This window comes from Temnothorax americanus, unplaced genomic scaffold (genome assembly GCF_048541705.1).
Source record: "Temnothorax americanus isolate GAGA-0224 unplaced genomic scaffold, ASM4854170v1 Scaffold8, whole genome shotgun sequence".
Lineage (NCBI taxonomy): Eukaryota > Metazoa > Arthropoda > Insecta > Hymenoptera > Formicidae > Temnothorax > Temnothorax americanus.
The window spans coordinates 3516451-3543651 of NW_027509802.1; the positions used below are offsets into that span (position 1 = coordinate 3516451).

The window sequence follows — 27201 nt, forward strand, 5'->3', positions numbered from 1 at the left end:
TTGCATGATGCGTTTACCGTTCGCGCCATGTAATTGTCTCCTGTATCGTCGCAATCGTTTCGCAAACACGTTTGATAGGCTCGAACTTAATTTGCCAAACTTAATAATAAACCCTTCGCATTATTAGTGTGTATCAAAATGTTTTCTTGTACGTCTCATAACTCTTTGTAAATTTGCCGTATGTATCACGCGTTAAACAAGTGGGCAAAAGGCTCGCGATACGCAAAGTATACATTTTATTTTTACGACTATATTACATTGGGTGCATTAGGCGGCATGCAAATGACGGTCGGCGCGATTTAATTGAAAATGTAATAATCTGGTTGGTTGTTAGCAGAGGCTAGATTAAAAAGCCGCCGTTTCTAAAGTTTTCAGGGATTCTCACGGAAGAAGGTCGCGGAGTTTACGAATTTAATATAAACGGTATCTCTCTCTTGGCATACACGTTTGAAGATTAGAGTTTGCTCATGAAGGAAAATTGACGCGCGTATAATCGATGCAAATATTTTATCGTGTTTGCTCGATGTTCCTGAGAGATATATTCGTTAACAAAACATATCTGGCTCTATTGCACTTATATTTTACAATTTTTGATAAATAATTAATATATAAATGAATAAAGGTATTTATAATCAATCATTATTTGATGTTTAATTACAATTACATTATGAATCTATGATTATTCTGTAATGTACGCTTTTCAGAAATTTATAGCCTATAATTACCGATTATCTGGTCAATTGAGCACATCTAATACATAATAATTAATCGTTAATTGAACGTGATTTGAATGATATCGCGAGAGATTTCGTTTATCTCAGGATTACTATTTCAGTATTATCTTTATACTGAATCGATTGATGTATTATTTATTTGTACCATCTTAAAATCTATCTATATAAAATGCAACCTTATAATTAATAACTAATTTGATATAGAAATAAAAACTCCATCTATACAATCTTACATGACAAATTAATCTTTCTCCGCAATGAATGGGGTCGACTATGAATACTACATAATGATAGATTCTTCAGTGATTCGTAGAATATTATAGAGGATATGACATATGAATTCTAATCTATAATTGATTGCGCGTTAAATCTAAAAATCGAAATAATAATTATCTTAAATATGCCTAAATATTCAGTTTAAAAAAAAACAAGTAAAAAAATAGTGCAAATTAGAAATTTGCACTTGGCTTCCTCATAGAAGAAGTGATGTCTTAAGATCACGGTTTTACATACAGGTCTCTCAACTCTGATGTGTGTATGTGCCAAATTTACCGAAATTTCTATAACTCCAGAACTAATTAACCAAATCTTAACGAATTGTATATGAAATAGGAGTAGAATTTTTCGGGGAGTACTATAGAGTGTATAGTTTTTTGTTACCGACGTTCTGGAAACCGTTTTTTTTTTATTTTTCTAATTCTTGAGTAAAAAAATTTGACGAAGCAAAAAGAACCCCTTGATTATTAGCAATTTTTATTAATTCTATATATTCTTCAGTTTTTTCTACCTCTATTTCATATATAATTTGTTAAGATTTGGTTGATTAGTTCTGGAGTTATAAAAATTTCGGTAAATTTGGCACATACATACATACACACGTACACACATACACACATACATACACACATACCAACATTTTTTAAAATAGCGATTTTTTAACGTTTTAGAACATTCTGAACGCATTGGCAAAAGCAACTAAAAAAAAATTTTTTTTTACAAGAACAAAGCTTCTTCTATGAGGAAGCAAAAGATTATTAGAATAAAAATTATTATAAATTACAGAAATATTTATTTCTTTTATTTCTAATTTTATACGTTTGTTCTCTCATTAGTTTTTAATAATGCATTCGTTGGTTATAGATGGTCTTATCTTTTTTAAGAAGTCTATACACGCGCGCGCTGTGTAGGTGCAAGGGAAAAGCCAAGTCAATTCTTGTTCGTTTTGATGAAATGTCGAGATATGACATCATTACTTCAGGATAAGGTAAAGATGTGGAAAGGATGATACTGTAGTAATTCTCGTTTTCTCGTATAACGTATCTACAGATACGTCCAAGCTTGGATATCATCAGATCAGATAAGTACGCTTCCGCCGTATAGAAAAATTTCAGACCGCGCTGCGCCGGGCGTGAAAAAGATGAATCAAGTTTCTTGCAACGCCTTCTGTTTGACATACAGTACATTTCAAGTATATCGTTTGTGGAAATAATGTCTGCCGCACAGGATCAGTAGAAGTATCACGCCGGCGGAATACTAATGCGACGAAAAGTCACTTACAATGCGTACGGCAAACGCGTTACATGAATAGACTTAACGAGAAAGAATAGATACATGTATAATGAGATATTGATGCTGCGTACAATTACGTTATTATATCTTTTTTTTTAGATTTATTTAATTTTAGCTACAAAAAGCCAAGATATGGACTTAATTTACAATATACCTTATACACACTCATACCAACTTTTTTAACTTAACGCGTGCAACTATTAATTCATTATTCCGTATTTTTTTAAATTTCTTTTAGAAAAACCATCTCTTAACCCCTAAACGACTTAATCCATTATTTGCACGTTAAACTCACAACCTAAACTCAAAAATATTTGAACTTAGTTCGCTTCAGCAGTAGGCCAAGGAACGGACATTATTCACCTATACACACACACACATACTTTCATACAACAACGCGCAACAACTAATATTAATATTCCATATATTTCTAAATTCTTCTCAAATCTCTTTTAATCCAGGAAGAACCATCCTAAAACTTATAAAACTTGAATTCTAATGCATTCTCTCTATAAACCTTATACTCCAGAACCTATCATATACCTTAAACTCATATCTTCCATAACTTCTCCATAACTACCACGTTCTCTAAACACTTTTATACTACTTTTCTCTATTTGCATCCTACTACCTTCCTTCATTCTCATCGCATCCCTTACTTACACCCTATCTTTCCATTATCCCTACTTGCCACATACTAATCTTTAAACCCAGAAACAAAGCTAAAATTGCACAACGCACTTTCACCGCTACCATTCACACACGCGCCATCTAACCAAGTCAATTACATTATTATATCAAATTTCTAGCTACGAAATTTATTATATTCTGCTGTACGAGGTTAAACTTAATATCACCCAGCGAAACTTGTTTATTCCGCTGAAATTTGATGCTCTCGCGAGCCTCGTTTATTTCTCACTTTTCTCTCAGTCTGAAGATAAAAAAAAGGATGGGATTCATCGAAGAAATACTATCTAATCAACGATGGAAACTGAAAATATTTAATGCGCGTCAAAAACGTTCGAGCTTGAATTAATCTTATAATCTCATTCCGATAGGACGTGCTCGTTTAATTAGTGCGACATTAAGCCCGGAGATTTGCGTCCTTATCTTCGAGCACGTACTAATGCCGCGGCGTATACATGCGTTAACGTTGAGATGTCACGCGTGTACGCGCACATGCGTGTGTGCGCACATATGCTTCGATACAGTTGGAGTTTGAGACGATTATCAGGTGCGTATTTGGAGTAATGTGCGTGGTCCGGAAACTTGGTCAGTAAGCTCTCCAAGCCATCTCAGATACGCTCTCTCATTCGTTACGTTATGATACACGGTTAAACGACCGAAATTTCTGCAACACAGCTGCTTGCTGATTACAAAGACACCATACGCCATTTACAATCTTTTGCTATTTAAGTTTATTATAACGTATTTAAGTATACTTGCAACACTATTTTTTGTTGTTTATATGAATCATTTTGTTTTAAATTTTTGTGTTTTATTTATATACACATATAAATGATGCTATATAAAAGAAATCTGAAGTATTAGTTATAAAAAATTATTTTAAACTTTTATACAAAATAAAATTTTTGATTGATATTAACTAAGATCCATATTTGATTATATGAAAGAAGCTTGAAAGCAATTTATTTAACATCACAGATAGTTTTGGCAAAATATTTGGTTCCTTATACCTTGCGTTAAATTTTGAATGCATAAGTTATTGCGTCTTAAATCATGCTTGCATGAAATTGCCCGAAATTCGTTTCATGTATCATACATATGTATAATGATTCTGATCTTCGTGATACGCGAAGACACGAAAGATCTCTGCTGCATGTAACATGCTTGGACGATACATGCAAGGCACATTTATTCACATTTTTAAAGAGTAGAGCCATCTGGCAAATGGTGATATATTAATCTTTTGAGTACGCGACAAACATTTACAGATACGATGGATATGTAATACTATCCATCGCAATCGACGCTATCAAAATTCCGCGCCTTTCTGTACTCGATACCCCGGTCTGATATCGCGGACGCAACCACCCATACAAATCGAATCTTACTAAATTGGAGTACAATTTTCACGAGCGGAGTTCGAACTACGAAGGTAGGATAAGAAAAAAAGAAGGGGAGGTAAGATAAAAGTCTCTATCCCTCTCTAAGCCGGTCGTGGAAGATGAAGCGAATCAAGTAACAGCGGTGGCTTACGTGCGATGCACCCCTAAACCGTCGCTGAGGGAGCATCATGTCGAAACGCGTTACCCACGAAAGGTGTGTGTGTGTGTGTGTGTGTGTGTGTGCTTAGAATTCTCAAGCTTGCTAAATTATATTTCACGTCACGAAACCGATGATTCCTGAAATACATAAGCCGCGATGATAATCTCATTTCGTTAGTCGCATTCGGCAATGTCGCGATGTTCTTCGCATCTCCGGAAATCTATAATGATGGAGAGAAATACAGAAGTTAAGGTAGTCGTCTCGTCAGGGCATGTATTAGATAAAGTTTTTGATTTTGGATTTTATATCAAATTATATGATCAGCTTTGCAATCGATTTTTTCTGTGGCTCCTTACCGACTATTTACTCTCGAGATCGATTTTCTAATCACAAATTTTGCATTACTTCATACAGACGGCCAGAAAAAGAAGGCTCTATCACGGTTTCAATCACATATTTTTGCATTTTTCGATTAGATGAAGTGAGAAAAAAAAACATTGCTTTTTGTACATTAGATTTCGAAGAATCCGATGCAACCATAAAATATATATAGTTTACCGGAGATTTCGCTGCTAATTTTTTAGTTTATTTTAGTGAAAATGCGGTAATCGAGCAGACATTTTTTGGTCGAGGTGAGGTTGGGACTTGGCAACGCCGCTGGCTAATCACTGTAGTTGCAGGTTATGGGGCTCGTCTTTCTTAGCCGAATTGGATAGTGATTGACACCCCTGTCATGCGTTTTGAAACTCTTTCTCAGTAACTGTCAAAATTCAATCAAAAAGTATTTTTCTCACTTGTAACCTTTCTCGACGACTCGCATGATCAGCTGATCAAAACGGAGTCAAATGAAAAAAATCACATAATTTGGAAAAAGACGAAAAAGTAACATACTTTGTCACGTATGAAATTTTACACCATAATTCATAAAATTATTTTTCCCTTAGCAAAAATTGCCTGAAATATTTCTGAACGTAAAAACTTACAAACAGTCACATGACTAGCACGTAGCGAGACGCCTACCTTAATAATACATGTTATAGGAAAGGGTATGTCAAATTGAGGTATTTTTTTAGGAACTGTAATATTCTCCAATAGAAGCGAAATAAATCATACATCAGCAAAGTATTTAACTTTGATATTATGTAAACTAGTGTACGCAAAGTTTATAAGATGTAATTAATGTTTAAAATGCTTCAAATTTTCCAAAATACAGTACTTTTAGAATTTGTACGCTACATATTAATGTTCGAATGGTACAGAGATGCACAGAATAATGTAAATAACAGAATAATATAATTAACATTTATATATTTGTATATTCTTACTTATAATTACTTACAATCAACACACAACACATATTAATCAAATAATACATTGTCAAATGCAATATTGTCTTTATATTATTATATTTATGTACATGTAAGAATACATATCATAACTGTTACATATTCTGCTTTTAAATTAGATGCCTTTCGGCAGAATTTTTTCAGTCCAAATTATTAATTACTTTATTAATCATCTAAGCTTCTATATCGTTACGACAATAACAGGATTGTTATTGTTGTCGTCGTCGCCATTGCCATTATCAGGTGTGCTGTTGTTTTTATTGTCATTATTAACTGTACTGTTGTTTCCATCGTCATTATCGTCAGGCGTGTTGTCTTCGTTGCCAACGGGTGCGCTGTTGTTCCCATCATCATCATCGGTTGCGTTATTGTTTCCGCTGTCATCTTCGGGTGCGTTATTGTTTCCATTGCCATCCTCGGTTGCGGCATTATTTTCATCGCCACCCTCGGCGCTGTTTCCATCTCCAGAATCGGGAATGCTGTTGTTTCCATCGGCCGCATTGGATTCATTGTTATTTTCTTCTCCTGCTTTGGGTGCACCATTGTTTTCTTCTTCACCATTTGGTGCGCTGTTATTTTCATCTCCAGCATCGGGTTCTCCATTGTTGTTTTCTCCATCTTTACCTTCGGCCGAGTTGTTATTTTCATCCCCGGCATCGGGGGCATTGTTTTCTCCATCACCACCTTCGGCTGAATTGTTGTTTCCGTCACCAGCATCGGGTTCGTTGTTTTTTCTATCGTTATCTTCGGCTGAGTTGTTATTTCCATCTCCAGCATTGGGTGCGCTATTTCCTCCATCGCCACCTTCGGCTGAATTGTTGTTACCATCCCCGGCAGCGGGTGCGCTGTTTTCTCCATCTCCATTTTCGGCCGAATTGTTGTTTCCATTCCCGGCAGCGTGTGCACTGTTTTCTCCATCACCACCTTTGGCTGAGTTGTTATTTCCATCTCCAGCATTGGGTGCGCTATTTCCTCCATCGCCACCTTCGGCTGAATTGTTGTTACCATCCCCGGCAGCGGGTGCGCTGTTTTCTCCATCTCCATCTTCGGCCGAATTGTTGTTTCCATTCCCGGTATTGGGTGCGCTATTTCCTTCATCGCCACCTTCGGCTGAATTGTTATTTCCATTTCCAGCATCGGGTGTGCTATTTTCTCCATCGCCACCTTTGGCCGAATTGTTGTTTCCATCCCCGGCATTGGATGCGTTGTTTTCTCCATCATCTCCGGCTGAATTGTTGTTTCCATCCCCGGTATTGGGTGCGCTGTTTTCTCCATCACCACCTTCGGCTGAGTTGTTATTTCCATCCCCGGCATCGGGTTCGCTATTTCCCCTACCGCCACCTTCGGCTGAGTTGTTATTTCTATCCCCAGCATCGGGTGCGCTATTTCCTCCATCGCCACCTTCGGCCGAATTGTTGTTTCCATCCCCGGCATCGGGTGCGCTGTTTCCTCCATCGCCATCTTCGGCTGAGTTGTTATTTCCATCCCCAGCATTGGGTGCGCTATTTCCTCCATTGCCACTTTCGGCTGAATTGTTGTTACCATCCCCGTCAGCGGGTGCGCTGTTTTCTCCATCTCCATCTTCGGCCGAATTGTTGTTTCCATTCCCGGTATTGGGTGCGCTATTTCCTTCATCGCCACCTTCGGCTGAATTGTTAGTTCCATTTCCAGCATCGGGTGTGCTATTTTCTCCATTGCCACCTTCGGCCGAATTGTTGTTTCCATCCCCGGCATTGGATGCGTTGTTTTCTCCATCATCTCCGGCTGAATTGTTGTTTCCATCCCCGGTATTGGGTGCGCTGTTTTCTCCATCACCACCTTCGGCTGAGTTGTTGTTTCCATCCCCGGCATCGGGTGCGTTGTTTTCTCCATCGCCACCTTCGGTCGAATTGTTGTTTCCATCCCCGGCATCGGGTTCGCTATTTCCCCTACCGCCACCTTCGGCTGAGTTGTTATTTCCATCCCCAGCATTGGGTGCGCTATTTCCTCCATCGCCACCTTCGGCTGAATTGTTGTTACCATCCCCGGTATTGGGTGCGCTGTTTCTTCTATTGTTACCTTCGGCTGAGTTGTTGTTTCCATCCCCGGCATCGGGTGCGTTGTTTTCTCCATCACCACCTTCGGCTGAGTTGTTATTTCTATCCCCGGCATCGGGTTTGCTATTTCCCCTACCGCCAGCTTCGGCTGAGTTGTTATTTCCATCCCCAGCATTGGGTGCGCTATTTCCTCCATCGCCACCTTCGGCCGAATTGTTGTTTCCATCCCCGGCATCGGGTGCGCTGTTTCCTCCATCGCCACCTTCGGCTGAGTTGTTATTTCCATCTCCAGCATCGGGTGCGCTATTTCCTCCATCGCCACCTTCGGCCGAATTGCTGTTTCCATCCCCGGCATCGGGTGCGCTGTTTCTTCCATCGTCACCTTCGGCTGAGTTGTTATTTCCATCCCCAGCATTGGGTGCGTTATTTCCTCCATCGCCACCTTCGGCCGAATTGTTGTTTCCATCCCCGGCATCGGGTGCGCTGTTTCCTCCATCGCCACCTTCGGCTGAGTTGTTATTTCTATCCCCAGCATTGGGTGCGCTATTTCCTCCATCGCCACCTTCGGCTGAATTGTTGTGTCCATCTCCAGCATTGGGTGCGTTATTTCCTCCATCGCCACCTTTGGCTGAATTGTTGTTACCATCCCCGGTATTGGGTGCACTGTTTCCTCCATCGCCACTTTCAGCTGAGTTGTTATTTCCATCCCCAGCATTGGGTGCGCTATTTTCTCCATCGCCACCTTTGGCTGAATTGTTGTTTCCATCTCCGGTATTGGGTGCGCTATTTTCTCCATCGCCAACTTTGGCTGAATTGTTGTGTCCATCTCCAGCATTGGGTGCGCTATTTCCTCCATTGCTACCTTCGGCTGAGTTGTTATTTCCATCCCCAGCATTGGGTGCGCTATTTCCTCCATCGCCACCTTCGGCTGAATTGTTGTTACCATCCCCGGTATTGGGTGCGCTGTTTCTTCTATTGTTACCTTCGGCTGAGTTGTTATTTCCATCTCCAGCATCGGGTGCGCTATTTCCTCCATCGCCACCTTCGGCCGAATTGCTGTTTCCATCCCCGGCATCGGGTGCGCTGTTTCTTCCATCGTCACCTTCGGCTGAGTTGTTATTTCCATCCCCAGCATTGGGTGCGTTATTTCCTCCATCGCCACCTTCGGCCGAATTGTTGTTTCCATCCCCGGCATCGGGTGCGCTGTTTCCTCCATCGCCACCTTCGGCTGAGTTGTTATTTTCATCCCCGGCATCGGGTGCGCTGTTTCCTCCATCGCCACCTTCGGCTGAGTTGTTATTTCTATCCCCAGCATTGGGTGCGCTATTTCCTCCATTGCCACCTTCGGCTGAATTGTTGTGTCCATCTCCAGCATTGGGTGCGTTATTTCCTCCATCGCCACCTTTGGCTGAATTGTTGTTACCATCCCCGGTATTGGGTGCACTGTTTCCTCCATCGCCACTTTCAGCTGAGTTGTTATTTCCATCCCCAGCATTGGGTGCGCTATTTTCTCCATCGCCACCTTTGGCTGAATTGTTGTTTCCATCTCCGGTATTGGGTGCGCTATTTCCTCCATCGCCAACTTTGGCTGAATTGTTGTGTCCATCTCCAGCATCGGATGCGCTATTTCCTCCATTGCTACCTTCGGCTGAATTGTTGTTTTCATCCCCAGCATCGGATGCGCTATTTCCTCCATCGCCACCTTTGGCTGAATTGCTGTTTCCATCTCCAGCATTGGGTGCGCTATTTCCTCCATTGCTACCTTCGGCTGAATTGTTGTTTCCATTCCCAGCATCGGATGCGCTATTTCCTCCATCGCCACCTTCGGCTGAATTGCTGTTTTCATCTCCAGCATTGGGTGCGCTATTTCCTCTCTCGCTACCCTCGGCTGAATTGTTGTTTCCATCTCCGGCATCGGGTGCGCTGTTTTCTCCATTGCCACCTTCAGCTGAATTATTTCCATTTCCGTTGTTGGATGCGTTGTTTCCATCGTCATTGTTTTCTTCGCTACTTTCAGATGTATTTTTACTTTTTTCGCTATTTTTAGATGTGCTTTTACTTTCTTCGCTACTTTCAGATGTGCTTTTACTTTCTTCGCTACTTTCAGATGTGCTTTTACTTTCTTCGCTACTAGATTTGCTGTTGTCTTCATCATTAGGTTCAGTAGTAGTCGTGCTTGGAGTTGGTGTTGTTAAAATGCTTTTTGCATAACCTTCCACGCGTACAAGCATTCCTTCCCCGCGCTTTCCTATTATCAATATTGCTGCATTTGTGTGACCAAGTCTTCTTGGTATAAACTTTGTCTGTTGATCTCTTAAATTTGTGATTTTAACAAAAGTGAGAATTCCATTTTTTGGGGCACTTACACCGATCGTTGCTTTCATGAGTTTTCCAGGAATGGGAGGCTATAATATATAAATAGGAATTAATAGTATTAATAATATTATTGGTACATATGAATGTCATTATTTGGTTATCTAAGTCTAAATATCTGGAAATCAATCAGCGATAAAATTCACGAATAAATTGATAAAATGAATGTAGCTGTGCATAATGCTCTAGTATTTTGTCTTACCATTATTCTGTTTTACTAATGTTTTAAGTAAATTGGTGACAAATTACCATATAAAGTTAAATTAAATTTAAACAACAAATTTAAGACATCAGACAAGATTTAACATATAGAATGCATCACTTTTAATATCTACGAGATCTGATTATAACATTTGTTTATGTTAATTAAAGTATAGTCATGAGAAGTTTCTGAAGTTTTTTTTGTAATTAAAATCTGACTTGTATAAGATTCTAAGATAAATTGTTACGAATTCAACGTATACAGGGAATAACTGCGATTGAAGTAGTGAAATTTACCTTGAAAATAGTTCTATTAGAAATGAGGCAATCGCCTTCTTGTCGTTCACCCATGGCAAAGTCATCCTGATAGTCTATGTTTCTGCAGGCAGCCAAAGTAAGGCACAGAAGCACAGAAAGTGAAATCCGCATCTTGTAAAATTAATTGTGAAACCGTCTGTTAACTAAAACTATACTGTTCAACCGACGGTCGGCGAACGTATTTATATCTTCACGTTATCAAATCTCATGCTTGGCTCCACAAAGAATCACATCATATTAACTCGCGCATTTCTATCTGTCGACAGTGACAACAGCTTACGTAAGATTATTTGTTTGATCTTCCGTTATTTCCCTGCAGTTTGTAGAAACTCTTTTTTTAGTATGACACATATTCATCTTGTTTCTTTGAAGAATGAGAAAAAAAGAGTAATACGCTAAGTATCTAAATGTGACTACACTCCGGAAGATTTTATAGTTTTTAATTAATTTAATTTTATCTAAAAAAAATATATATATATATACACATATAATGTATTCTATATATCTAATTTGTTATTACGGTTAATATGGTTGTTTGTCGTATTAAATAAACTGCAGTATACACAAAATGATTTTATAACTGTTTAATTAATACAATAAGAGAAGCAATAAAAATATATTTATTAGATATAATAAAAGTCCACGGATCTTGTCAAGACAAAAAGAATTAGTGCTGTGTGTGGATGACGTACATGTATTGATAAAGAACACGTTTTTTTTTGTATGTCATAAAACACACATGATATACGCAGTTTTATGACAAGCATTGTACTTTATATAATATTTTAAAAGTGGATTATATTATAAAATTAAAATTTCATGAAAATACCTTTCTTTTCACGTGACATTTGCTCAACGTTATTATCTTTCTCGTAACTTATCTTCATACATTTTCAGCTTTTTTTGTTAGATTATTGCTCATTGGGGGTCTGATAACGTAAATACCGCTGATAAGAGCACATGTGATTAATTAAGTAGTAGTAAACTTTTCTGACGCAAGTGTTTAATTCGGAATCAAATAATACTACCTAGAAAACAACGCATAAGAGACATAATCATGTGATTTCTACGGAATAGTGGAATATTTCAAAGACTTTATCACAGGCACGTCTTATCCTATGTGACATTGTCCTACCTTGAGATGTATACAAAATAAATATACCACAGTCAATTATTCACTGTAATTTTCTCAATATATTTTATGTAGATGTATTTTATGCACATATATTTCATGCAGATGTGTATAAACATGTATAAATATAGGTATATGCATAAAGCATTTTGATATTTTTAATTTAGTTTTACAGATAGTTGCATAATTAATTGTCAAAAATCTTTATGAGCATCATCTTATAGGTATCTTCTTATTAACAATTAATTATGTTTTACTCTATTTCTTTCGTTCGCATCATTAATGTCATCGCGACTTTTTTGTGATCCTCCCGACTCTGTCGACCATATCGCGCAAATTAATTCCTTTTCATAAATTCAACGCGAAGGGAGCGTTTCATATTCAACGCCATAACTCGAAACGTGTTCCTCGGTACGTGTGTAATCTCAAATCTCAGACTCATCATTTTCAGCCGCGTCAGCTTATGGTACGTGAGACCGTAAGAATTAGCTAAGTGAGTAGCTACGGTAGTAGTTCTACGGCTTTTACGGATGCAGAACTAGCGATAGACCCGGCTGAAATGAACGAATCATATACGAAAATTGACGAACAACTTATCTTATCTCATCGAGGAATAACATAAAAATACTTTTCTATGTCAATGTAGGCAATGACGATCGTTCAATAGCTGGTATAGACATCGAAAACCGTTTCCGGTTTATCATTGACAATTTCTGAGAGCTACTGAGGAAACATAAAGTCTTTTTTACAATTCAGTCTTGATAACGAATTTTAAATTCATATTCACAACGTTAAATACTGCTATGAGGTGCTTAGATTTGACAAACAATCACTAATTTCTTTAATTTTTCCTTTAATATTATAATTTCAGATCTTTTTCTATCGAAAGTATTGATTTATCACAAAGTATATTGCGTCTAAACCTTTGATGATTAATTGACGTTTTAAATAAAAGGTTGATGCGGAAGTAATAGTAATATTAATAGAGCAATATGCAATCTATCGAGAACCTTTTTGTTAATAATATAAATTTTTTATATAAATGCATAATAAAATTGGAACAATAGATACATATTTTATTTAATGGAGCCTATTGTACTGGAGTCCATAATTCCTGTGAAAAAGGTACGAATGAATTTAATTTGTCCGCAAAGAAATATAAAACGTTTAAATTTATTAATTTGTAAATTGTTATAATTCACGGTTTTACAAAGATACGTATTATTTTATGAGAAATTCAATTTAAATGCTGCAAAAAGCTTTTAATGGATACTTATATTAATGCAGGAACATTCAAAATGTTTATTTCAACAAATTTATCAGAAATATTAAATGAAAAATTTGCCGATTAATAATTTTACAATTGTACCTTCATAATTTCATCTCATTTAATATATTATTGCTCGACATGTATATGTACAAAATACGCTTAAGCATTTGTCAATCTAGAGTTCTCTCCAATGAATTATATTCTAATAAAGTAAAATGTCGAGAAAGATGAATGTACAAGTTCAACATCGAACAGATAAGAAATCTTATCTCGTTGAGATCATGGTCGTTATAATATCCTTATTATTTTGTTCGGATAGCAATCTAAAATTAACCGGTGAGTGAATCAGAGATATGCCGTCTATATTTCACTCGAAATGTTTGCCATATGCAAATTACAATTGAATTGAACTGTAAATATTTTCTCATAATAAGTATTCAGTATGTTGCGCAAGAATATAGAATCTGTGTTTTTTTATTACGTAATCACATTAAAATTACATGTCCGTTTATATAAATGCTTATTATAGATAACAAACTATAATTGCGTGTACTCATATACGTTGCATGTACGGTATAGTTTGCGTTTTCTAAAATTCATTTCTTTTTAAGAGTTTTAATTAACAAAAACTAAATTGTCAAATTTACCTTTGAAAAGCTTGTTTTAGATAGCAATCTAAAAATTGCCCATTCATTAGAGAATAATTGAAATATATTTTAAATTTTTTATTTAAACTTGAAGATATAATTCCATGCGATGCGCTGTTCCATGTGATGTGCTAGATGAGGAGGAGGAGATGCTTAACGATCGCCTTTGAAACGTTTTTCGTACCAATATGTAGATGCGCTGCACCATCGCATCCTCAGTATTGCGTATGTGTTCACGCGGCTGCTGGTAATTACTCTCACGTCACGTAGCCGCGTTGCTGGCCACGGATGCCATTTTTTATACTATCAAGAGGTGCCAGCAGCCCGCGCAGTCCGCCGCCATCCAGCGGATAATATCAGCCGATGCTTTTTATTAACGCCGAGAAGAAGAGAGACCGTGTATCGATCCAATAAACGCCGTCACGTCGGATCGGGCGAGAACAATCGCTACAGAGGATAAAATTCTCCGCTTGATCTGACCGCGAGTGGAAATGGCACGTCACGTACCGGCGATCTCTTCTTTCATTAACGTTACGAACGTTTCACGCATCGCTCCTAATCACTGCCCGCGAGTACAAGCGATCACGAACATCGTGGAAAGAAACCTGCTTTTTCCCTTTCTTCAACCCCCCATTACACGTGTGTATGCTCGTGTTTCTACAATTTCCGTTGAACTTAAATCCCGACTATGTGGTTTGTCTCGTATTTATCAAGCTAACCTGTTATTTCTTATTCTATCTTTCTAGGTGAGAAAGATCTATTATACAAAGTTTAACACAATAAAAAATATCTTGTTAGATATAAAAGTTATAATTACACAACATATAAAATAATAAGTCAAACTAAGTATTCCCTGATTTTTTTTGTATATAGAGAAACTATCTATCGACCTATCTACTCTCTATTTTAAAACGATTCTGCCGTACAAGCATTATTTTATAAGCTGCTCTTATAATTTTATAAGCATTTTTATTTTTCTATTAAATTCAACAAAGTTTTATGGACAAAATGGACCTGATTGTTCAAAATCTTTTTGATTCATCGTCATTGGAACTAATTTCATCATACGCTGACATTATTATTTCATGTGCATTATTGTCCACGTGTGTGTTGCGTAAAAATAGAGAATTTTATTCGCTTTACACTATAAATTTCCAAAAGCCCGATGTCAATCAGAGACATTAATTCGATAAATATTGAACTAGGTGGGGTATCAATCAACCATCAATGCGTCTTGTCCTGAGCAGACATACAAATGGCTGACTGTGAACATATTCTCTCCTTGCGGTGACACCGATATTGCATACGTATTACGCATCGTTTGTCATCATTATCCGTACCGTAATTAAAACTTTCCGACTTATGATGAAGGATTGCGCGACCTGATTTCCATGAAAATAGAATGGACATCGTAAATATCACGCTTTGCCCTATATAAAAACGTAACGTTGGTCAAAAACTGTCATTTCGACCAGCGCGATGTGAAATACGCTCCGATCCTGTAAAAGTTCGCCGCAAAATTCTGCATTATTTGCAATTATACGACTTAATAAATAAATAATTAAAAATTGTGCAAATTAGAAATTTGCACTTGGCTTCCTCATAGAGGAAGTGCGATGTCTAATACACATTGGCATCGAAAACTCAAAAAACAACGGTTGATTAGTTTTATATGCGAGCTTTATATGCGACCAAAATTATGGACCTTTGATCGCGTATAAAGCTGAATCGTAATCAACCAAATCTTAAAAAATTATATATGAAATAGGGGTAGAAAAGACTGAAAAATATAATAAAATGAGAAATTGATCGATATCTCAATATTTGCGGAAGTTAGAGCAACCACAGACATTTCTAAAAAAATTCAAAATTTTTTTAAAAAAGAACCCTTTTACCGATCATCGCCAAATTCAATACCAACCTTCCTTGAATACTCTATCGATTAAAAAAAATAAACAGCCCGATATCTCAATATTTGCGGAAGTTAGAGCAACCACGGACATTTCTAAAAATATTCAAAATTTTTTTAAAAAAGAACCCCTTTACCGATTATCGCTAAATTCAATACCAACCTTTCTTGAATGATACTCTATCGATAAAAAAAAAACAGCCCGGTATCTCAATATTTACGGAAGTTAGAGCAACCACGGACATCAAATCTGCACATACATACATACGGACATGCGATTTTAATGCGATATTTTAACGTTTTACAACGATCTGAACATATTGGCAGAAAAAACTCAAAAACCAATCTCTTCGTTGGTTTTTTCTACCTTTATTTCATATATAAATCATTTAAGTTTGGTTGATTAGATCCAACTTTATACGCAATCAAAGGTTCATATACGAAATTCACGAAAACAAAGCTTCCTCTATGTGTGAGGAAGCAACATATATGTTTATTATATAATAAATAAATTATATAATAATGAATATATTTACATAATACGTGTATTATTACATAAATATTTACTAACTAATAAAGAAATTATATAATAATGAATGATAAAAAATATGATAATAAAATATGTAATAATAAAAATTAAAAATAAGAAGCAAGAAATGGTAATATGCAACACTTAAAACCTTATTCTCGAATTTTCGTTCTTTATTCATAATAGTTTCATTAATAAAATTAACGCATAAGATAAGCTCTTGAGGATGATGTATCATCGCGAAATTATACTTTCCAATGCGTGATACATTTAGATTTATGCTTCTATTACGAGTGGTGCTGATTAATATCGACATATATAGAGATTTTTTTAAAGGAAATAATTTAAAGAAACATGATAATAACAATGACTTTATTCAACATACTATAATACGACAAAAAATAAACAGTAGCTGATAGATAATTGCAAACAAAAATTAATATGCAAGCAAAATTAATATATACCGCAAATAAATCATTTTCTTAATTTAAATACATAATTATTTCGCAAGTTTTTAAGATGCTATTTTACATAGTTAACAACAAGAATGTGATAAGAATATGTAACTACATATTTTTTTCTTAGAACATATATATGGTGACGAACATAAGTTGATTATATATTTTTCTATTTTTGTTATAATTTTTGCGTTAAGAAATCCAGTCGTCACGGGTACATTTAGTTATTCCTTAAAGGATGATGATCACTAGTGTGTCGTTAGGAATCATGTGAGTTGGAGTAATACCATAGATTATACATCCAGATTCTCGCTCAATGGCTCTATGTTCAATGATTCGTGAACCGCTATCTGTGACCGCACGTGATCGCTTGCCCAAACCTGCTCTTCGATAATGGTTCTAACCGGTTCGGACTGTCTATTTGTCTATTGTCATCTATTCCTATTTGTAAATCTATGTATAAATGACACTGCTTAATTTTTATAAAAATTTAAATTTTAAGGAAATTCTTAAGACTCACATATATCTTTACAAAATGTTATATCGTATTACCACTGTGTTTACATGTTCATATATATATCTACTATAATGATATTAGATCTATGTATATCATATATGTGTGTATGTGTATGAATATTATATTTATTTATCACATACAAGATATTGCAATATGTAACAGCTGCATATTTATATTATCTAAATTTTATATTAATATTTGTATCATATTGTGGTTCTGATATTCAATTTTATAAAGCAGTTTATTTAATGAGATACTATATATCGTATATATATAAAATGAGGGAAGTACATAGTAATTTACAACATTTTATGCAAATTAAATCGAATTGTCGGTTTACTGAAGCGGTTTACTACGGAAATCCTCGCATAGACAGTATGCAAATTACAAACATTGATATCATATGATAATTTTACGTTTATCGATGTATGATTTAAAAATAATTTTAGCTGGACAAATTCTTCGCGATATCAGAGAATCATTCTCAAATTTGGTTAATTGCCGATCAAACAATTCATCGGCGATATCTGTCGGACAATGTAAACGAAACTGTGTTGAATTAAGCGACCTATCGGCTTTATTTCATTATTTCGATATTTTGCATGACTCGCACCATTTCATCCCGGGGAATAATTCCGATAGGAGCTCCTTGTTAGCCTACCGAGATAGCACGATAGTAAGATCGATCGTCGGGGGCTGCACGGATGCGGGGTACCGTCAGATAATGGATCGGACGTATATCCGCAAACTCGATCCCCACGTGCGCGGATGTAGGGTTGGAGCTCTCCATCCGACGACCGTTAGCTGTGTTCCCTGTAAAGACAAAACAATTTTATCGGCCGCAATATACCGGGCCAAGTATTTTCATGAATTATATACGACGAGCGGTCACCCTTGGGAAACCCGAACGGAAAATGTTCGAGGTCTCGTCGACGCGCGACGGCGACGCTCGGCACGTCGCGTCGCCTACGTCGTATACAGTTCCACGGCTCTTTCTCACGCAATGAAATCTCACGCTCGACGTATTATGTCGGTTCGAAAATTTCGACGAGAATTTGGACAATTTCCCCATAGTCACGGGTATGATTCATTCGCGACAAGGAGGTGACCTAGGCAGAGAACTCTTCAAAGAACAAGTGAAAATCAAGCATGCGTGTATCAATCGCGAGTGCCAATCTCTATCTCGACGAAGAGAGAGGGTGGCTTTTATGTTCTTTACCTTTGATAGAGGTCCATGCTATGCACACACACACAATACCTTTCTCTCTATGGACTCTTATGTAGAAGTACGCGACAACGTTATTTGGAAACTCTTAAACTTAATATCTACACAGCAGTGCAATAGTTTCACCGAGAAATTTCGATTAACCGTTCAAAAGTAATAGTATATCAAGAGTTCCCTCTCTCGCTTTCTCTGTATAGAAACGTATTCTATTTTTATTGTTTAATTTTATAAAAAATGTTGCAATAATACACACTTCGTTAATGCAATATATAAATCCGTGAATTGAGGTAACGTATAACGCCTACTCTAAACTCTAAACAATAAGACAATAGAAATAGAAAAATAAAGTTTATTTAAATTCTAATATTTTGTATATGAAGACCAAATTAATTCTTGAAATAAAAAATATTGCCGTAAATAACGCATTCAACTGTTACTGCGGTTTAATCTGGGGCCGGAAAAAATAATACGTCGAGGTATTTTTTCAAATGGTAAACAAAAACATCGAAAATGTAATCAATAACAATGCAATTTTATCAGATATAGGAGCGATTTTTCATTGACATAACGAAGCGAACTGTAAAATTGCAGTTGCACCACTTGATTGAATCTTTATTCTGCCTTTTTTTTTGCATATGCAATTGTATATATATATATATATATATATATATATATAATATATATAAATTTTATCTATGTGTCAGTTATTGAAAATCAATTCTTTGACACATTATTTGAGAACAAATCATTTATATAATTTAAAATAATACGGAATAATTTGACAGCTTCGTATATTTATAAAAAATATTTTAACATTAAAAAATAATTTCTACTGCATTGTACTAAAAAATTGAAATAATAATACACTAGAGAATAAAACTTTGCCGTATTTATCTTGAAATATTCTCGTAAAAAGGCGAAATGCGTTCTGGAAAAATTAAAATATACTCATCAGACTAGCGCACCGCAGTATAACCGCATGCGGTTTCCACGATGCTTTTTCACAGAAAAAGTTCATTTCTTTAACTTCGAACGAGACGGACGCAGAACACTCATTTTCTAACGACCAAAAACGCAATGCGCTATCGAGGCAAACGTCATGTACACACGTTCTTGCACATACGCACGTATTTCTTCCGCCTTCGCTTCCAGTCGGCGACTAAATCAGAAATAAGCAATTGGCAATGCCTTAGCGCAGTTTTGCTCGCCGCGAAGATTGTGATGACCGATTTCGAAGAGCGAATCGCGAACAGTGCAGAAAGGAGTCCTCGCAGGAATCGAAGAGTACTTATTCGTTTTTTTTTGTACCGAATCCGCGAGGTGTTGTTTCTTCCGAGTCAACATAAAAATCCGATGTCCCGATGCTTCATTAGGAAAAACCGCCCGCCGTTGTCGGCTGGGCCTCATGAGCGCGCGTTATCGGTGTGCAGATCCACGATCCGTGAAATTACGACGGGGGCGTCCGGTACGCCGGCGCGCACCTTGTAATTTTACGACTCGCGGGCCACTTAACATCGGGACCGTATATTTCTCATAAAGCGCTCTCTCGGACGTTGCTCGTAGTGCGGCCGGACGGACCGCGGCTCCTCACCTCACCCGAGGTAAACCCCCGTTCGTCTGCAGGTAAACGATTATCCGCTCCCGCAGTCCCCGTTTCTCGCGAGGCGAGGGAACAAGGCCCGGTGTGAGGCCGAGCCCCCGCCGTTGCTATCTCCTTACGAATCTCGACAAAATGCGTCGTGTCGGCTTGTCGGCGCTTATTACGCCACGTGACGAAATGACAGTGCTCATGGCAAACACAAAGAGGCATTCGTCCCGGCCGTGTGAGTCGTGTAATCGCGTGCAGGCGGTTCCACGCCCAGGAAGCGCGGAAAATTTCACGCGTATACGGACGGCGGGGCGGTTTTTACATTGTGAGCTCGTATATACATATATATTTATATATATGTATATGTATATTCAGTGCGCACGCGAGCGAACGGGTCGTGTCGCATGTGCCGTAGAATATCCGAGCCTAGGGGTTATCAGGATGCTTGCTCCCAGCCGGCGTTCTCCACGCGTATCAACATACTAATAGGAAGCACGATTAACATATTTTTTTTGTATAACGAGACGCACAAAATAAATTGCTGAAAAAGGAAAAGTTATTATATTGTATAAAAATTAAACTACAATTATTTCTGTCTTTATTCATTATTTTATAGTTTAATATCATTTAAGTTCGAAGTTTCGCTTCATCGCAATATATATAGAAAAACTATGAGTTTTTCTTGAAGTTTTCTTGAAGTCATTGGTGACTTTTTAGTCTTTCTTACTTTTTTTAAAATCTTAATATTTATTACACTAATGGTTTTAATATAATATAATAATAGACCATTGCGATATTTTGCATAGGTAAATTAATTATTTTCTTTAGCGTAAGCAAATATAAAGAACTAGTTTTTCTGCCTTAGCATACTTTACTTTATATTTTTTGCAAATAAAAAAGAAAGGTCTTTCTTTTACATATACGTTTACGCCAAGTAAATCGCTAAATAGCATAAACTTATCGGCATCGCAGCGTGCGGCGAGTACAGGTAAACCCTTTTTATATTTCTATTTTTTTACGTTAATAATAAGTGAGGCGCGAAAGCGTTTTTATTTTTAACCGGCAAAGACAGTGGGCGAGCTCCCTTTTTTTATATATACACATGTATGTATATAAAATATCTCACTGAGAAAAAACCTTCGTTCATCTCGTAAGTACGTTACTCATGTTACACGCACAGCGCAAAATATCGTTCCGGCGATTAAGAGAACGTTAAGGTCGGCGTTACGGGTGGCTGTGTGAGACTCGTGCACCGATATTCGGGATGATGGATCGATACGGTGCCAACTGCGGTAATTTCTCTGAGGAGAAGCTAAACGAGATATGAACGACACGATTAATTCCCCCGAACGATCTTTTTCGGCGCTGTTAACGGTTATCTGATTGGCTCACGCAGCACCCGACGTTAACGGGTAGGTGCAACGTAACGAGCTGCAGCGATCGTCTTTTTTCACCGGCAACGGCACGGCGCGGTGCATTCTTTTTGTGCGACGCGCGAACTCGGCTGGGGCAAGACCGGCTGGCCGGTTATTACCGCAGAAGAAAGCGTGTTGAGCGCAAAATAATGTTCGCACGAATCTACAAAACGAACGTTTAATTAATAAACCACACTCAATGCGCGTAACAATACCTTCAACATCGCTGAACGCGTTTCAACAAAACCGTTGCGATATCGAGAATGTTGCAAGTGTTGCATTAAGGTTTAGTTACTTTAGTACATACATTTTTTACGCGCGTATGACAGGAGTTCCGTCTAATCGTAGTATTCCATGATACAGATTAGAATATTAATAAATAATTATTACTCTTGCGCGCAGATACGCCTTGTTATTTGCATCGCGCGTGATGTTTGTAGATTGCGCGAATGAAATATTGCGCGAGCAGTTTAGCACGTATGTCGCGTTCAAACATTTTATGCATTCATAACGACGCAGGCAATTATCCTCAAGTTGCCGGCGTGATAAGTACCAGGCTGAAAACATAAATCGTGACTCGTGACACGCGCCGCAGCCTTCTAGCGTGCAGCGGCGCGGCGTGACAATCATCATGTGGGTACCCATCTAATATCAAAGTACGCACGACCGTGACAAATCCCAGATTACCTTTCGGGGATAACAATACGGGCGGCGGCATGTAGAAGACAGAACCGTGGTGTTAATTTCCTGTTGCGGAGCCAAACAAGCCAACAGGGAGAAACAAAGGCTCATAGGGGATCTTCGCTACGCCTGTCTGCTTTTATCCCTCGATTCGCGTCTTCCATCGTCAAAGATGAAATGGGTACCTGTCGTTCGTGCGCGAAAAGCAATCGTAGCGTCAGACATTGCCGCAACCTTTCTCTCATTATGATGTGTTAAATTAAATAAAGTTTAAATAGGAAAGGCAACACAGCTAGAGTATTGAGAGGCGTCGAGAATTGAATTAGACAGAGAAACGACCTGTCACAGAAGAGACGCGCGAAATGAGACAAAATTATACGATAAATGGCTCGAAAACTCGTTTAATTATTAAAAAAAGAACGTTCACCTCTTTGATTTAATTACTAGGTATATTTAAAAATGGAAATTTTTGCGTTTTAGAGAGAGAGAGAATAATTGTTCATTTTGCAAAAATAACTTACAGTTGCAAATGAATCAATGAATTGTTATGTTATGTTAATTGGAGAAACAAACATATTTAATAATACTGGAAGCACATCAATGGAGTTTTTAGAAATGAAAACGAGCAAAAAATATTATTTTTTTTATTATAATTATTTAATTAATGTAAAGTTTTGTATTAGAAAACAATAATTGGCAATAATGACGATATTTTAATTTTTTGCTTGTTATCTTTATTATTCATTTTTTTTATGATCGCAGATCTGTAAGGAAAACAGATTTTAATTTTGTCACGAAAAACCATTGCATTCATCCTTACAAACGCGTCATAAATGAGATCTTTAATCAAGAAAATGAACGAGCCACTATATATACATATAAGACGTCAAAAGAGACAAATCCGAAATGATAGCGCTCTGTTATACGTATATCTCTAGCAAGGTAAACGAATTATACATATAGTCAAATCCTCTAGTTTACTCCTGTTTCCCTCAATGTTTAATTAACTTGTGAGGATTTGCGTTACAAAAAATTACGTCGCTGTACATAGTGCCATTACGCTCTCGAAATATAGCTGAATTTGCAATGCAGCGTAATATCGTTGAATATATGGAATGCATAATATCTACAAGTACTTCCGACTTTAATTTAACGCATACAATTTATTCAAAGTTATTTTCAAATTGTTAGGGCATCGATATCTTTTTTCTTCTTTCGGAGAATTTTTATTTCTCTGAATCATAAACAACTTTTCATTATTGCATTTTATTTCTTTTCCAAAAATTAAAGCATATTCAGTAATATGCTTTTCGGTAATTGCTTTTCAAAGCAAATTGGTGAATACTTATTAATTACTCACTTATTTGGTCTCATTTTCTTTTTCTCTACAGCAGAACGGAAAAGACCGTAGCATTTTCGTTCTGATAAAGAAGAAGTTATACAAGAATTTGTGCAAAAATAATTGTGCTCGTTATCACATCATGCACTATGTTTTAATATAAGAAGCTATTCTTACAAAGTAGGCAAAGAAGCTTGTTCTCCATTAAGATAAACCGATCTTACAGAGTTTATACTTCGGTGAATTTTCAAATGCCTCTATCCTAGAATTAAGGGAATAGGGCGCTTGGATTTTGTAGTTAAAGCGCGGTTACGAGACGTACGAAGCAGTCCACCAAGGTAGACATTAAACAAACAACCTCGCCGGTGCTGCGCGCCGGATACGCGAGGTGAAGCGGCAATAAGACACGTCGAGTAAACTACGTGTCTGCGTGTAACAACGAGCCCAGCTAGCTACCCGGTGCGGCACGAAACGAATGCAATTGCGAGCATCGGCAAGGATATAAGCGTGATGATCATGTTCGCTCCGTGCAGCCCCGTCTAGAGTTCCTATTATCGCTCACGTCGCCGCGGTATGGCCGATATAAATCGGAACGGGAGGAACGCGTATAGCACACCATCTCCCTTTGCCGCCACGCTCTTCACGCTTTAATGCCTGGGAAGTGGGAAATAAGTGTTGCGAACGAACGCGGACCGAAAAGTGGAACAGATTCGTACGATGCCGGCAATGAAAGCCAGGGAAATATGAAAGAGGATTTATACTGAGACACAGACTATTTCACGGAAACGATTCAAAGTGAATAGTCGTGGGACATTACGGAGATCTAGGACAATCTCCTGGCACTACTCTTACAATGTAGAGCAAGATAACGGAGACGCGCCGTCATTGTATTCCTTTCAAAGGAACCTTTCATGGTATTCACACGCCTGCTTGTTGAATACATAATTTTAAGTTTTATTTATTGAAAATTTAAATGCGATGTGTGTGTAAACATGCGATGAATATCAGATAACCATACACGAAAACATTGGCTCGTGCATCAAATATTTCTTTTCATATCAAATAGTTCAATTATAGGATTAGGTTTCAATTAGGAAAATCTGCAAATAATATTTTGTTCCCTCCAAGTCTGTCTGTCCATATACTGCCTCTAGGCTCTTTAATTTCTGTTCAAAGAATTGCTTTGTATCTAAACAGTCATAGTTTATTCTTCATTCTGTGCTCACAAAACGACCGCATTGAGCAGATCCTAAAGAGGTTTTGTTTCCTTTTAAATCAAATTTTTTTCATATACACGCCGGAATATGCTCGAATACATGCCTTTTAATAACTCTGATACAATAAAAAATAGTGATTCTTCGGAACACAATAAACAATAATAGCACTTCAGAATACAATAAAGAATATTGCGTTTCCGGAAACCAAAAAGGCTTGATTGCAAAATTGCATTTTTAATATCGCTATGACCCTGTTCGTATAGAAAATTGAATATCGGACGTACTATGTTAGATGTTCGATTATTCAGAATACTGCATCGGCTGCGGGATACTTTCTTGGCACGAAAAAGTATCGGTCCAAAACCGCGAGGTCATATTCTCGAAAGAGAAGGTCTATCAGCGGTTATATATACGTCTGATGACGTTTAATTAAATACGTTTCGATAGATTTTTGAAAGTGTGATGTCGTTTCTCTATTGAATCAGTTTTTGGAACCAGTGATGTATTTATTGACAGAATTTGTCAATACTTTTCGTTATATAGTTATTAAACGTCCAAATAATGAAGTGTAATTGTATGAAATAAAAATAGGTAAGGTGAAAAGGATTATTTGATAGCTGATAAATCGTTAAAGAAATATGACGATGGTTATATTTTCCGATGAATGATCATGATATTGGCGATTTATTTAATCTGCTTATGCAACTTGTTTCCGCGATTTACGTAATCTTTTTCCGATAAAAACATTCACGAGAGCTGATATTCTTTTTTAGCTTGTTTCTTGTAAAATACAACAGAGCTATTTAATTTATTCAGAGTTCAAGATATTAAAGAATTAATGTAATCAAATCTACAGAAAAATGTGAGCAAAAGAATAATCTGTTTTATTAAATATATTATTCTTTTTTTTTCATTAAATCATTAAATAGATTTAATTCTAATAATGTACACAAAATAATTAAAATTTTATATTATGCGTTATATTATGTGGAATAAATAAGGCGATATAACTATAAAAAATAAAACTGTTTTCAGTATGTGAATTATATACATACAACAATTATAAAATGCGAAGTAATCTTCAATGATTTACTTATAATTAGTTATTCCTTGATGTGTTTACTTTCACAGAAACAGATCTTGTAGATTTATTGTACAAATATCGCGTTTTTTAGATACATATCTCACGAATCAATACTTACTCGCAAAAAAGGAAGCGCAAATCATCCTTTGAGAGTCTCCTTCCACGTTTTTTTTTTTTTAAGGCTTCCGGTACACATAAATTGCGTGATTGCCAATAGTTTGCAATCTAAGCTTTACGCGAACCGTGAGTAAAAAAAACCGTCGGTTGCAGGAATCACGGACGCAATTTCATTTCGAGCGAAAAGATCGGCTCTATCTATAGTCGTTTGTCAGTGGGAAATGTTGGTTCGTTGATATACCCCGTATATTTCGAATCGTATGCGCGCGTGCGCGTCGCAATACAGAATACAGATCGCAAACGAAAAGCCAAAAGTTAACGCCTGTCTTCCGCCGCTAACTATTAAATTTCCTTACACCTTGTATAGTACCATTTAATCGTCGGAAACTCTTTTATCGAGCGCTTCGCGCATGAGTGAGTTGTCGCGCGATCGGAAATCGCCAAGAAATCCCAACCCGGCTTCCGTCACCGGCGAGAAAGCATTACACATATACACACGCAACACTACACTCCACACGTACACGTATATATTGTCAGTTTGGCGCCTCCTGGTTGCTTGCCCGCGCGCGATGAGAGCAATATTGTCACGAGGTTTCCCAGAGAAAAACTTTTTAATCTCTCGGGCGAGCGGATGAGCAGATGCTTTACGCGCGGTGACGACTCTCGACGTGACATTCCGCATTAAAGCAACGCGAGAGAGAAAGACGCGGGTAACTATCTCTCCGCGTTTTCGTAGAATTCTCCTAGAGATTTCGGCGCGAATACCCGCTCTCGTGCTTTTCATCGTCGCAAGATCGTCGAAACGTCGCGACGAAATGTCACGTCGTTCGAAACGTCAAATAAAGGCGCAACTCGTCGTTTACGAAGCCCATATCGCCAGTCTCACCGTCGAGAAATTGCACGGTGCAAACACGGTCGAAACGAACGACGTAAGTTACAATTGCGCCGCAATTGCGTCATGGGGGAGAACGTGTTCGTCGCCTGACCTCACGACGACGACGACGGCGGGGCCCGGGAAGATGCTGATGGAAACACGTACGGGCTCGATACGAGAGTCTACATGAACGCTTAGACGCGTTTGAAAAACGCGGCAATATCGTCCACTCTTCTCTCTCAACCCTTTTCTCTCCTCTCTCTCTTTCTCTCTCTCTTTTTCTCTGCTCTCGCGGCTTTTTACCTCGTTCTCAGCGTTTTACCGAGAACGTTCGCGCTTCAACGTTGAAACGATAGGGAACTTTTTTAATCTTCAGAGCGCGAACGAGCAGAT

At 37.4% G+C, this 27201-nt stretch overlaps 2 protein-coding genes across 2 annotated transcripts in view; both read right to left on the reverse strand.

The window, feature by feature from the left end:
- Positions 1 to 5823: 5823 nt before the first annotated feature.
- On the reverse strand, positions 5824 to 10969 carry LOC143907047 (uncharacterized). Its single transcript, XM_077423543.1, has 2 exons — positions 10786 to 10969; positions 5824 to 10319 (listed from the first exon to the last, which is right to left on the reverse strand). The coding sequence occupies exons 1-2, from the start codon at positions 10915 to 10917 to the stop codon at positions 6060 to 6062; spliced, it is 4392 nt and encodes a 1463-aa protein (XP_077279669.1). The 5' UTR covers positions 10918 to 10969; the 3' UTR covers positions 5824 to 6059.
- Positions 10970 to 16688: 5719 nt separating this feature from the next.
- Positions 16689 to 27201, reverse strand: part of LOC143907025 (organic cation/carnitine transporter 2) — a 128445-nt gene continuing 117932 nt past the window's right edge. Inside the window, exon 11 of the mRNA XM_077423504.1 lies at positions 16689 to 18081. Within this exon, the coding sequence (XP_077279630.1) occupies positions 17986 to 18081 (96 nt within the window). The 3' untranslated portion in view covers positions 16689 to 17985. The remainder of the gene's footprint in view (positions 18082 to 27201) is intronic.

Bases quoted from the DNA above. Each gene is read 5' to 3' on its own strand.
- LOC143907047 (XM_077423543.1), bottom strand. From the start codon at position 10,917: ATGCGGATTTCACTTTCTGTGCTTCTGTGCCTTACTTTGGCTGCCTGC. The intron at 10,320-10,785 runs GTAAATTTCACT...TATATATTATAG, and splicing joins CTAATAGAACTATTTTCAAG to CCTCCCATTCCTGGAAAACT.